Source organism: Telopea speciosissima, chromosome 6 (genome assembly GCF_018873765.1).
Source record: "Telopea speciosissima isolate NSW1024214 ecotype Mountain lineage chromosome 6, Tspe_v1, whole genome shotgun sequence".
Taxonomy (NCBI): Eukaryota; Viridiplantae; Streptophyta; class Magnoliopsida; order Proteales; family Proteaceae; genus Telopea; species Telopea speciosissima.
In genome coordinates this window covers 24856444-24869429 of record NC_057921.1, presented here as the reverse complement: position 1 = coordinate 24869429, position 12986 = coordinate 24856444, and the positions used below count along the sequence as shown (strand labels likewise).

Here is a 12986-nt window from a genome sequence, read left to right as displayed (position 1 = left end):
GATTCATGTATTTTTTAGTGTTGGAAATTTGGGTTGACCACATAAACTCAGTTGTAGTATTAAAAGCCTACTGTGCTGATACAGTTAGGTGTTTGGGAGTATTTCCTATAGTTCTTGTGTTATATGGAACGTGTTCAACCTGTGTAATAAGGTTTTTAACAATGGTGTGTTGAGCAAAGCACGAAACCCGTGAGGGGTATTGCTCCGTGGATGTAGGTCATTATGTCGGACCACGTATATGCTTGTGTTGTGGTTTGATATATTATTTTGAAGTGCTTGCTTGCAGAGTGGGTGCGGTTCATTTGTAGATCAAGCGACTTTGTAGTGATTGATGGGGTGACCATACGATTGTGTGTTGGTTGTGATAATCTGAGTCTGTGAAAATTTTAATAAGCACAGATTCACCCCCCTCTCAGTGCCAAGTGCCATTCATTAGTTGAAGCTTGCTCACTATCACAAATGTAGCAGAGTATGGTTCCTATGGTGACTTGAGCATGAAGAACAGCTAATCTATAAGGAGATTAGGACTACTCCTTCAACCAATGGTGTTTCCTTACACTTTTCTACTCAAACCCATCATCTCCATCAACATGCAACCTAACCCTCTCTCTTTTCTCTTTTTCCTTCATTCTTCTTCTCTTCCTCTTTTGTAGAGAAATGAGCTAAGTTCCAGCTTAACCACCTTTTGACCCCATTTATAGGTTTCTCTTAAGGGAGAAAGTTTTCTGTCCGGGAGTGTGGCCTATGCCAGCACTCCCATGAGTCTATCTCTCTCCTCTCCATTTGAAAAGACACCTCTGCCCCCTTATTTTGAGGAGGAGAGAGATAGACACATGGGAATGCTGACGTAGGCCACACTCCCGGACAGAAAACTACTTCCCTTCTCTTAATTATAACTCTAATCCTCTTATTTCCTTTTGCAGGTTTTTTTAATTGTTTAATTTAACTCACATAACAAACAATCAAGTAACTAACAGAACTGCCCCAATCATAATGGCAACCCTGTAATATTTCAAATCCAGCAAAAGTTTCCAGATTTACCCATGTGATAAGAGTTTGGAATAGTGTTACCACTAACACTTCCACCCATAAATCCCCTTGCATGTTTACCTACTTCTTTCCTTTTCCAGTCTTGTCCTTGGTTAAAGGCCTCATATTACCATTCTACACCTTTCAATTAAGGTGAACCCATGTGAACCCATGACCCATGTGGTTCATCCAATTTAGAATTGAATTAATTCAATATGCCATACAACAACTATCCATGATATAAATACTATTCATAAATGTACATTCACCCTATAATCTAGTATGCTCATTATTTTTTTTTTTTTTGGTAAAGGGGAAGTTTATTGATGAAAAAGGGGAGTACAACCAGTGACTTCATTCCCATAGAGGTCCTGAAGCCACCGAATAGAATTTGGCCAATCTGTCACGCACCCAAGTGACAGGGCCTTCCTGGCTAGGGCATCCGAAACAATATTCATAGCCCTAGGAACAAAAGAGAAAGAAATAGATGAGAAAGAGGATTTCAAGTTAACAACATCATCTACTAAACCCTCCATCTCCCAACTAGGAGATTTACTGCCTTCGATAAATAGGATGGCATCCCTACTATCCGAAACTACCACCAAGTTTTTGTAGCCCAGATCTAGAGCCAGCAACAGGGCACTACGAATAGCCATGATCTCTCCATGAATCACCGAACTAAGCATAATGGGGATGGAGCGCGCCCTTAAGACAGCACCTGTGTGGTCTCTAAAGATCACTCCTAAACCTCCCTTAGCAGTATCCTTAATGAAAGCCGCATCACAGTCCACCTTCACAACACCCACTGGAGGGGGGGACCATTGAGAACCATTGAATCTCGAACCAGGCATAGAGCCAATAACTCCCGTTTCTGAAAGAGCATTCGACTTTAAGGCAGCATTGAAAAACTCCTGGTAAGCCATTTCAGCAGTATGAAGAACATCCAAAGGAGTCCAAACCTTTCCATTGAACACCTGATCATTACGGACGCACCAAAGATACCAACAGATAAAAGACGCTCTTGATAGAGACTCTGTAGCAATCTTTTTATCTTGCTTGAACCAGATATTCCAGCTTTGAATCCAATCCTTCAAGCATGGACCATCAACAGGAGGGTGAAATTGTAGCGGGCTCCCAAACCAAACACTACGAGCAAAGGGGTAATCAAACAAAATATGGTCACCCAATTCAGAATGAGCTCCACACCTAGAACAGCTCGAATCAATATTTATCTGCCGGGCTTTAAGGCCATCACCCGAAGCAATAGCTTCATTACAAACCCTCTAAAGAAGAGTTTTTATTTTTGGGAGAGTCTGCAAAGACCAAATCCGATTCCATACCTCCTCAGGAGTGTGCTCCCAAAGCCGATATCTGGAACTAGATGCTCTAGCCGAGGCCTCTTCCTCCTCCTTCTTAATAAGAAGCTTATAAGTTGACTTGACCGAGAAACGGCCATCTCTAGAAGCACTCCAATATCGCTTATCTTCTGCAGGATTAAGACTTAGAGGAATTTTAAGAATAGCAGCCACATCAGAAGCACTGAAAAGAGAATGCAGTAGATTGACATTCCAACTTCTATTATCCTGATCAATTAGATCTGCCACCACTATGAGGCTGCACCCCTCCGGCTCCAGAGATTGAAGCCTTCCATTTGGTAAACTTGGAACCCACCTATCCTCCCAAATCCGAATCTTCTCACCATTCCCAACTCTCCAAATCAACCCTTCCAAAAGGACTTCACGACCAACAAGTAAACTCCTCCAACCCCAAGAGGGAAGATTTCCCACCCTTGCATCCAAAAAATCACACTGTGGAAAGTAAATGGATTTTAGGAACTTAGCCCAATGAGAGTTCGGAGAAGACCATAAACGCCAAGCAACCTTCGCTAGGAGAGCACGATTTTGAAATTTTGAGTCTTTGAAACCCAAACCCCCTCTAGATTTAGGTTTGCACAAACGCTGCCAAGACATCCAATGAACTCTCTTATTCTCTTCCGAATCACCCTAAAAGAAATTTGCAGAAGCTTTTCTAATTGAATCATGAAAGGAAGCAGGGAGCTTGAAGTGGGAACTAGCATAATTAGCCATAGGAGCAACAGCAGATTTGATCAACACCTCCTTCCCTGCATGAGATAACAACTTACCTTTCCACCCTTGGAGCTTACTAAGAGTTCTCTCCTTAATGTCATTAAAAACATCTTTCTTAGCTACACCAAAATGAGTAGGTAACCCCAAATACTTTGCCGGCCCATCTCCATTCTTCACTTTGAGAATTCTGGAGAACCATCTTTTGATTCTATCATGGGTGTTCGGGCTAAAGGTGAGACTGGATTTTTTAAGATTTATAGCTTGCCCCGTAGCATTACAATATAAATCCAAACAATCCTTCAACGAGTTAACTTCCTGCAAATTAATTCTTGAAAACAGCAGACAATCATCAGCGAACAGAAGATGAGTAATGGGTTCACTTCTATGTCGAACTCTCACCCCTTTGATATTACCTTCCACCTCCGCTTTCTTAATGACAGCAGATAAAGCCTGAGAGCACAGGATAAAGATAGCAGGCGAGATAGGATCCCCCTGACGGATTCCCCTAGAAGGGGAAATAACTCCTTTGATGCAACCATTAACAAGAAGATTCTAGGAAACTGAAGTAATACAAGTCATCACTAACTGCACCCACTCATTTCTAAACCCTAGTTTGAGGAGCATACCTTCAATGAATCTCCACTATAGTCTGTCATAGGCCTTGCGCATGTCTAACTTGAGAGCTAGAAATTTCTCCTTACCCTTTTTCTGCTTCTTAATATAATGGAACAACTCATGCGCCACCAAGACATTATCAGAAATAAGCCTATTAGGAATAAAGGCTGATTGCGAAGGTGAAATAATCTGATCTAAGGCCCCACTCAAACGATCTGCAATGAGCTTAGTGATGATTTTAAAAGCAATATTGCACAAGCTTATAGGCCGGAATTGTTCAGCACAATCAGGAGCATTAACCTTAGGGATAAGACAGATAAAGGTCTTATTGAGATCCTTAGGGATCTGACCCATACTAAAAAACTCCTCCACTAGAGCAACCAAGTCAACCTTCACCATCTCCCAATATTTTTGAAAGAAAATGGGGGGTAAGCCATCCGGACCCTGAGATTTTAAGGGGGCCATCCTAAACAAAGCAGCACGGATTTCCTCTTCTCTAGGAGCAGAACATAAAGTAAGGTTTAACTCATCTGTCACCACTGGTTGCACCGCATCCAAAACCGAAGTCAAGGCATTATTATTTATAGGCTCAGAAGAGTACAAATCTTGGAAATGGTTACAAAGGATGTTAGAAACTTCAGTAGGGGAGAAAGACCACTCACCCGAGGGTGCTTTCAACTTCAAAATCATATTACGGTGTCTTCTCCTGAGGGTAGTAACATGAAAAAAAGAAGTATTCTTGTCCCCTCCTTTAATCCAATCCAACCTGGATTTTTGACGCCACATTTCCTCTTCCCTCTGTAACTGAACATCAAGAAGTTTTTGTAACTCAGATTCTCTCTCTTGGGAATAAAGAGAACTCGGCAGGCCTTGAATGTGAGAAAGTTCATCTTTTATGGATTTAATACTTTCATAAATATTCCCGAAAACTTCAGCATTCCACTTCTTATAAACTTCTTTGCAATGAGCTATCTTCAACAGAGTCTGTTTCGAAGCAGGACCTGAGACTGGAATCGACCAAGCTCTAGAGGCAGCATTCTTACAGTCCTCGTGAAGAGTCCACATCGATTCAAACCTAAAAGGTCTCTTCCCACGAACTATACCTCCTTCAGTGTCCACCAAAATGGGGCAGTGATCAGAGCACACTGCCGGCTTCACAAAAATCGAGGCATTATCAAACACTTGCCTCCAAGCCGCATTACAGAGAGCACGGTCAAGCCTAATCCTTATGTTTGCAGCACCCTTTCTCCTGTTATTCCAAGTAAAAACCGAGCCATTGAAGCCCAAGTCTAAAAAATCACAACTTGAAAGAAAATCCCTGAAAATCTCTCCATCGTGGGAAGTACTTCTAGCTCCTCCCTCCTTTTCATGCCAAGAAAGATAAGAGTTGAAGTCTCCATAGCAAAGCCACCTACTCCCTTGATGATTTAGAGCAGAAATCCTATCCCACACAACTCTCCTTCTATGTCGAACTGGATCCCCATAAACACAGGTAAGATAGAAAGCCGGAGAGTCCACAGAAGTCACCTCTGCATCAATAAAATTTGTTTCTGCAGTAAGCACTGACAAGGTAACCGTATCCTTCCACAAGAGAGCCAGTCCACCCGAAGTCCCAATAGGGTCCACTGTAGAAAAATTCTGAAAATTCCTTTTTCTAGCAATTTTTTCAATAGCTGCCTTCTTGCTTTTTGTCTCCATGATAAAAAGAATATCAGGGTTCTCTGCTTTGAGGAGATTATAAAGAGAGCGAATTGTCGAGGGTCTCCCCAGCCCTTGACAATTCCACCCAATAAGCTTCATTGTCTCCCGTGGAGCTGGACCTCTCCAGCCTCCACGGGGGTACTCATTAAAAAAGAAGCATCACTTGTTGCCTCAGAAGTCCTCAAATCACCTTCATTACTCCTCAGCCTTTTAGAGGGGAGCACACGATCATCCACAGCCATGAGAGAAGGGTTGTTTTGGTTCAGGATTTGGGTCGGGTTGTGGTTTGAAATGGCATTATCTAAGGGGGGGCCACCCATATGGAGCAAAGGAGGCTGAGAAGTAGAGGCTTGATTTGACAGAGAAAAGCCTGATAGATGGGGAAGGAGCATAGACAATGCTACAGATAATTCCGGGGTTTGAGGGAGGTGGGATAGCATAGAGATAAGGTGAATATTTTGCACCTCATTTACATGCATGGTTGTAGGGGTTACTGAGTTTAGAGGAGCAATATTTAGAATTGGGTTGGTAGATGGGTCCACTAAATTGGAAGGGTAATGGAAGGAAGGAGATTGGATGTTATCTGTCAAGGGAATATTTCCTCTATTATTGGAAAGTGACGTGGGTATGGTATGGTGTGGAAGGATGGAAGGGTGGGAATGGCTAGAGACTTGGCGTGGATTGGGGGATTGAGAATGGAAACTGTACCCCTGATTTTGAGGAGAATCTGTCGCTTCCCTTGATCGGACTTCGGCAGCCTGAGAGCTCTGGTTCTGTCGGCGATGATGGCTATGCATGGGTGTAGTCTCAGCCACCTTTGGCAAAATGACAATAGCATCTTCAACGAGACGCGCATCTGGACTCGGGCAACGCAGGTGCGGAGGGAAATGCCTCTTTATAAATTCCGGACAAGAAGATAGAACTCCACAATGATGCAACAACCTGTGGTTTGCCTCGTCTTCGAAAGCCTCCCTGCATCTCAACTCATCATGGCCTATTCTACCACAATAGTAACAAAATAATGGCAGCTTCTCATATCTTAGCTCAACAAGTTGCTCCAAACCAATCCTCCTCTTTATCTTCAAAGATTTCTTTAGAGGCTTACTTATGTCTATTCTGAGACGAGCACGAAAGAAACTGATCTTCTGACCTCCTCTAACACCATTAATAGAAAATAACTTAGACACTTCGCCCACCTTGCAAACCAACTTCTCGACTAAGCCATGATCATGGAGTTCAATCGGGAGATCATGAAATTGAACCCACATATCCGTGAAGGAGAAAGACCAATCCTTTGAGGCTTTCCAGCGTTCAAGCACGATCAAGTTACCCGCCACCGACCATGGGGTCTCATTGAGTACATTTATCAGATCCATGACGTGTTCAAACTTAAATAGATAGGTATCTGATCGAAGAGGAGAAACGATAACTGGTGCCGAAGTGTTCCAGGCATTAACAAGAGCTTCAGTAACTGATTGTTTCCGATAACGTCTCCCTGCTAAAATATATCCTGCTAGAGTCAGAGATTCACTGTGTTCAATAACATCTTCTAGCTCATCATCCACTGTAAACGTGTCTTCGTCTTCAGATCCCTCGTCATCCTCTTGGAGAGGAGGGTTCCCATTAGGAGGAAGAGGTAGGGGAGATCGATTCATGATAACAGCCAAAAGGGAGAAGTCCGGAGAAGAAGAATAACAAAACACTCCACAGGGAGGAGAAAATCACACCAGAGCGGTGGAATTAGGTCGTGTGAAATATTCAAGATCAATTGTGGGAAAAATGGTCAAGTTACAGATGGTTTCAAATAGAACAAGGCTACTTACAGCTTCATTAACTGGAGGAATGGCATTCGAGGGAGAATTCTAGTATATGCTCATTATCATACCATAGTATATGTTCATGCCTCCTGATCAATAAATTATCAACTATACATGTAAAATCATATCTTATTATTATCTAATTATTTAATCCATATACATCATAAGTCATATTTATCAAAATTACCATAATGCCCATAATGAGCCATGCACCTAGATGTAAGTATGACGATTTCGATGCTAAACATTTAACCCCCAACAAGGCCAAAACACTAAAATAATACATGACATGCTATACCTGAGGCACTTGTGACCCCGCAAGTCCTCATCCAATGTCTGAAAGGAAAAGCTCTTCATTCCTTCAGACTCCTACAGGACGTTAAACAATGGTAAAATACTGGGGTATTACCAGTATCCCAGTGGCAAAGAGATGCATTATTTCCCCTAGGTCTAGTTCTTTCGTTAATTAAGGGGTGGTCTAGTAATTTTTGTTTTCTCGGAGTTGCCTTAGTGCCTAGCGGTTTTGAGTTCTTTCTACGTAAAATCATCTGGTTAACACAGTTTTGAGGAAAGAGGAGTTGTGGACAGGCCTTGCATCAAAGAAGCATAAACTAGTCTCGACAGTAACAAAATTCAAATGAGAGGGCTCTCGGGGGTACATTTTCTTTTTGTAGCTGCATGCCGGTCTGTTTGCCGTCCTTTCCGAAGCTGGGTAAACTTCCAATATAAAGTCAAAGTAAAGAAAGGAACTCTATTTAAAGGACTCAATTCTGAACAGAGGGGTTGTGCAAGGGGGAAAACTCAAACCTTCAATTCTCGACTTGGAACAGTCCTTTTCTCAATGGGATTGGTTTAAGCGGTAGAGGCACCTTTGGGACAGAACAACGTCATGGTTTGAGAGCAATTGCCTTGCGCACTTGATAGAGTGAGGAGCATATAATCCCATCCTACCAGGAGGGTCTTGGGTTCAAGCCTCTTCGTTCTCATCTTCCCTCCCCCATAGAATGGGATAAAAATTAAATAAATAAAAACAACAACAAAATCGACAACAATATCAAGGTACTAATCTAAGAAACAAAGTATCGAATGATGTTCAACGATATCTTCTATCATATAAAATTAAAGCTAACAAACAATTTATGCCCATGGGGAACAACCAAAACCAGGTAGATTTTTGACATAATAAAATTATGTTCCTACTGCTATATAAAGTTAACAGGTCCAATTTTCTTTAACTTTGTTTTCCTTTCCCTTCAATGTGATCATATGGATTGGTAGGTTACCTAAACCTTGGAGTTTACTCGATGATAACTACCCTTTGCTCTTCATTTCCAAGTTCCACTAATTCACCTGTCTCGAAGTATTCAATTTGTGCTTTCATCGACACTCTAGGTAATTGCATCAATTCCTTCAACGTCCTTGATCCATCCATGAGATGGCCTTGGTCATCAACTTCTTTGAAGCCATGAATACTCATCTTCTCAAGGGCAGGTGTGATATTGAGTAGGAATTTAACAAATTCTAGTTGAGGTTTTAGACCATAAAAACTTGTAATAATTACATTTTGAAGATGGTTTAATGAGCATTCTAGTCCATCGTGTACTTCCCAAAATTCCATATCAGTGTATGTGTGGAGAACCATCTGCAGAAGTAAATGATATCCAAATCAACATCAGAATATTATTAGTACTGAATCAAATCCAACCCAAAAAAAAAATACTGAATCGGGTCACAGAATCCCAATGACCTCTTATTAAATCAAACAAATTCAGGATAAAATATGAAAGTAATATTGATAATAGTTATCCATAACAATTGGAAAGAAAAAGTCAAGTAGGAATACAGAAAGAATTATACATTTAATTTAACGTGGCATAAGGATTAACTTGAAATTGTGTAAATAGAAAAATCATATATCAACACTGTAAGTAGTTGGAAGTGTAACTTATACTCCCCCCCCCCGGCAAAAAAAAAAAAGCACATACTTATTAGCTTCGCCAATAGCAAGGATTTGGGTGGGTAGAATGATTATGTGTTTAAGGTGGATATCCTACAAGTAACTTCTCAGATAATTCATATGGCTGTTGGTATTAATGGAATGTTTGTTTCCTTTAAGTGTTTCCTTTTTTATGGGTTAAATAGTGTGAATGGGAGGAAAGAGTTATGGAGGGCATTGAATTCTATTTCTGGAGGTATCCCTGAACCGTGGGTTGTGCTAGGAGATTTAATGTAGTGAGAAAACATAGGGAGAAACAAGGAGCTGATGGGCTGATTCAACATGTGGTGGATGAATTTAATAAATTCATATTTGATATTGGCCTTCTTGAGATCAAGAGGCAAGGAGAGAAGTTTACCTGGTGTAATGGGCAGAGGGGGGGTTAGTAGGATCAACTGCAAGCTAGACTGTGTCCTCATTAATACATTGTGTTTGGATCAATTGAGGAGTTCTAAGGAAGAATTTCTCCCTCCTGGAGTTTCTAATGCAGCCTGGTTTGAAGAAACGGATTGGGAGAGTCAAGAACACGCGAATACAAACACGAGGACAAAGAAATCGCAAGGGGAAAGCTACAACTTTCTTCGAGGTTGTACTGATACTCTCTGTGATTTCAAGGTGTTTAACGTGACTTTTCGAGGACACGAGAAAAATTTCAACTCTTCATGGATGCAACATAACTTTTCAAGGTTACAAAGGTAGAACACTACAAGGTTCCAAAATATTCAATGGAGTAATAATTCATTAATGAGTTATTCACCTCCTCAATGAGCAATGCTCTTACACTTATAAGAAACCAAAAACCTAATTCTAATCTCTAAGACTACTAAATCCTATGGCTAAGATTAATTGCAAATTACATAAAAAGATAATTCAGTATTAAAGTAAATCCTAATTTAAGCTCAACTCTTGAAAATTAAGAAATACTAAAATTAATAAAACTCAAATTAGGAAAAGGGGGGAGGGGGCTGTAGAAATCATCCAAGAGTTCTCTCTCTCTCTCTCTCTTCAAGAGTCATCCCAAAGAAGGATGTTCATGAAATTCGTCCCAAGTGGGACTCTCAAAATCGTGGGATTCTTTCCTCAATCTCGTCTAGCTAGGTGTCCTTTAGTGCTAATTTCCTAGAAAATAGGAAAGTAGCAGTATCCCCTGAACATGCTCTTCGTCAAAAAAAAAAAAAATTGGAAAGTGGTCGCTTATGTTCACACTTCTAAATCAAATTTCAGCTACTAATGTGGCCTAGCCGAACAAGGCTTGCATCAGTTTCTGACGACAGCCCTATCTGTTAGACTATATTTGATGCACAGAAATTTTGGCCTAAGCCTTTCTAGTTCTTTAACGCTTGAGCTAAAAGGAGTGATTTTCTTGAGGTGGTCTCTCTGCGATGAAGAGAGGTAGTTCACCCAAATCTCAATCCTCTCTCTTGTTTTGCGGTGCGACTAAAAAATTTTAAGGTGTTGAAAATTGAAGCAAGGAAGTCATCGATAATATTCATTCTGTGGTCTCTAATTTTTGAACTTCTTAATGAGCAGTTGATTAGGGAGGAAAGGGAGGCAAAGACTTCCTAATTGGAATCCTTGAGGATTGAAGAGATGGTCCTTTGCCAAAAATCCATGATTGATTGGTTGAAGCTTGGAGATGGTAATAATAGTTTCTTCCATAAAGCTGTCAAATGTAGATCGAACTCTAATCATATCCTTGAAGTGGTGAAAAGTGATGGCTTGAAAACACAAGATACTACTCTTTCTAAAGCTGATGCGGCTCAATACTTCTCAACCTTGTTTGGGTCAACTCGAAAAGGAGGAGGATTATGTACTAACTTGGAGCTGAACCGGACTCTTGTGGACCCTCATAGAGCTTCCCTGGATGTAGAGCTAATTGCTGATGAGAAAAAGAATGTGGTGTGCTTGATTCTTCAAATCTACAGCAGCCTAGTGGAAGCTATGGATTGGGAATATTGAGAATGCACAAGTGCATCACAGAGTTGATCAATTGAACAAGGCCAAAACAATTATAGGGATACCCAGTTGAGTTCCAAAAGACTAAGTCTCATCTTTATTCACATCTTCCATTCACTATCTTATTGAGTAAAGCTGTTGCATTTATAATAATTCGAAAAACCTAATTCTAATATCTAAGCCCTAATAAATCCTACGTCTAAAATTAATTGCAAATAACATCACAAAATAAGAAATAAGAAAATAATTAAATACTAAAGTAAATCCTAATTTAATCTAGGCTCTTTGATGTTAATAAATACTAAAATTAACAAAACTCAAAATTAAGGAAGATGAGGAACTTGTAGAATCTAGTCAAAGCATGGCTGCCTTCCTTCGAAACCATCTCTCTCTCTCTCTCTCTGATGTAAACCTGGGTTGGAATAACCCTTATTTGGTTGCTTACGGGCCCACCCAATCAAGGAAACACTCAAATCCAAGGAGCAATGACACAATTGTAAATAACCAGATTTTTAAGGAATAAATTGGTAGGTAAAGAAGATAGGACCTAATAGAGATTAGATTTAGTGTGCAGGGACAAAGTCTATAGTTGCAGGTTTCTTCCAAATTTTGAATCTTAGAGCAAGGAAAGCTCTGGGGTATTGTTGCATGTGGAAATCTCCGATGCTAGGTTCGCCCACGGATGAGCCTGCAAAGACCAAGTAATGAGCACAAGAGAGCCGGTGTGGCTCCGGCCTAGGACTCTTCGATGCTAAAGTTAGATCTCCAGTGTAACAGCGTAACTGCGTAGTGAAAAGCCAGATGAGGAATGGTGCTCCATACCTGGGTATTTATAGAGTGAGGATGAGATGAGGCGGTTGGGAGAGTCCTAGTATGGTAGGAGTCCTTCTTTCAGAAGGTTCTCTCACGTAGAGCGGAGTGGAGAACCATTTTCAGGGTCGGGCTCTTATTAAGGTAAGAGTCCATGTAGAGTGTGATTCGGTGTTGCGCTGGGATCGTGGCTCAATCCTTATCCCGTGATTCTCGGGATGCGCTGACGTGGCCCGGAGATCCCCGGTGGGGCGCTATGGCAGCTTCAGTGGAGGAGGGCTCAGCCTCGGAGGTCGGCTTAGGAGGGCGGCATGGTAGGTCGTCCTTGGCCGTCACCTCGGCCTGGGAGGTTGGCCCGAGAGGTTGGTCTCAGCAGTAAGCTCGGCCAGGAGTTTATGGCTGACCTGTATGAGCTCGGCCTCAAACACCGGCTAGCTTGCGCGAGTCTGGCTCTGTCAGGTGACTTATCAGAGACGGGGTCGGCCCGGTTTCCTGCTCGGCTCAATTCGGTTCTCGGACTAAGGTCAGGTCGGCCATGTGGCAGCCTCTGATAGGTGGGGTGTTTTATGCCTCATCACAGGCCCCCGCACTCATCAGGGGTCGGCTCGGCACTCATGAGTGAAGTTTCTAGGTCTGCTTGTCTGGAAGATTTTTGAGGTTGAGCCAAGCTTATTTTTTGCCGTGGATTTGACGTTGCACGGTCTGACGGTTGGGCGTCAGTGCCACGTCAGCAGAGTCATTATGGCAGGCTCGGGAATTCGAAACGTCCTTTGATCTGGGCCATTGAATTATGCTGAGCTCTGCAAGGTCGTTGGATCAGTTCAACCCAAGAGTTATAAATAGGCGACTCCTAACTAATCATTCTTCACTGCTCCAAGTTATTGACTTCTCGGTAAGCTCGGATTCTTCAACTCTATAGCGCTCGGTGCTTTCTGGTTCGTGATCAGCTCGGCCTTCGCTTCGTTCGCGCTCAAC

The 12986-nt window shown here is 41.7% G+C and overlaps 1 protein-coding gene across 1 annotated transcript; it reads right to left on the bottom strand.

The window, feature by feature from the left end:
- Positions 1-1349: 1349 nt before the first annotated feature.
- On the bottom strand, positions 1350-5531 carry LOC122665544. The gene is made up of 4 exons (XM_043861700.1): positions 3793-5531; positions 3114-3621; positions 2370-3032; positions 1350-2312 (listed from the first exon to the last, which is right to left on the bottom strand). The coding sequence occupies exons 1-4, from the start codon at positions 5529-5531 to the stop codon at positions 1350-1352; spliced, it is 3873 nt and encodes a 1290-aa protein (XP_043717635.1).
- Between the last annotated feature and the right edge of the window lie 7455 nt (positions 5532-12986).

What these genes read in the sequence shown, in the direction of transcription:
- LOC122665544 (XM_043861700.1), bottom strand. Translation starts at nt 5,531, where the DNA reads ATGAAGCTTATTGGGTGGAATTGTCAAGGGCTGGGGAGACCCTCGACA. An exon ending in GAGAAATTTCTAGCTCTCAA is followed by an intron (nt 3,622 to 3,792) that starts GTTAGACATGCG and finishes TTCCCCTTCTAG; the next exon opens with GGGAATCCGTCAGGGGGATC. An exon ending in GGGAGCACACTCCTGAGGAG is followed by an intron (nt 2,313 to 2,369) that starts GTATGGAATCGG and finishes ACTCTTCTTTAG; the next exon opens with AGGGTTTGTAATGAAGCTAT.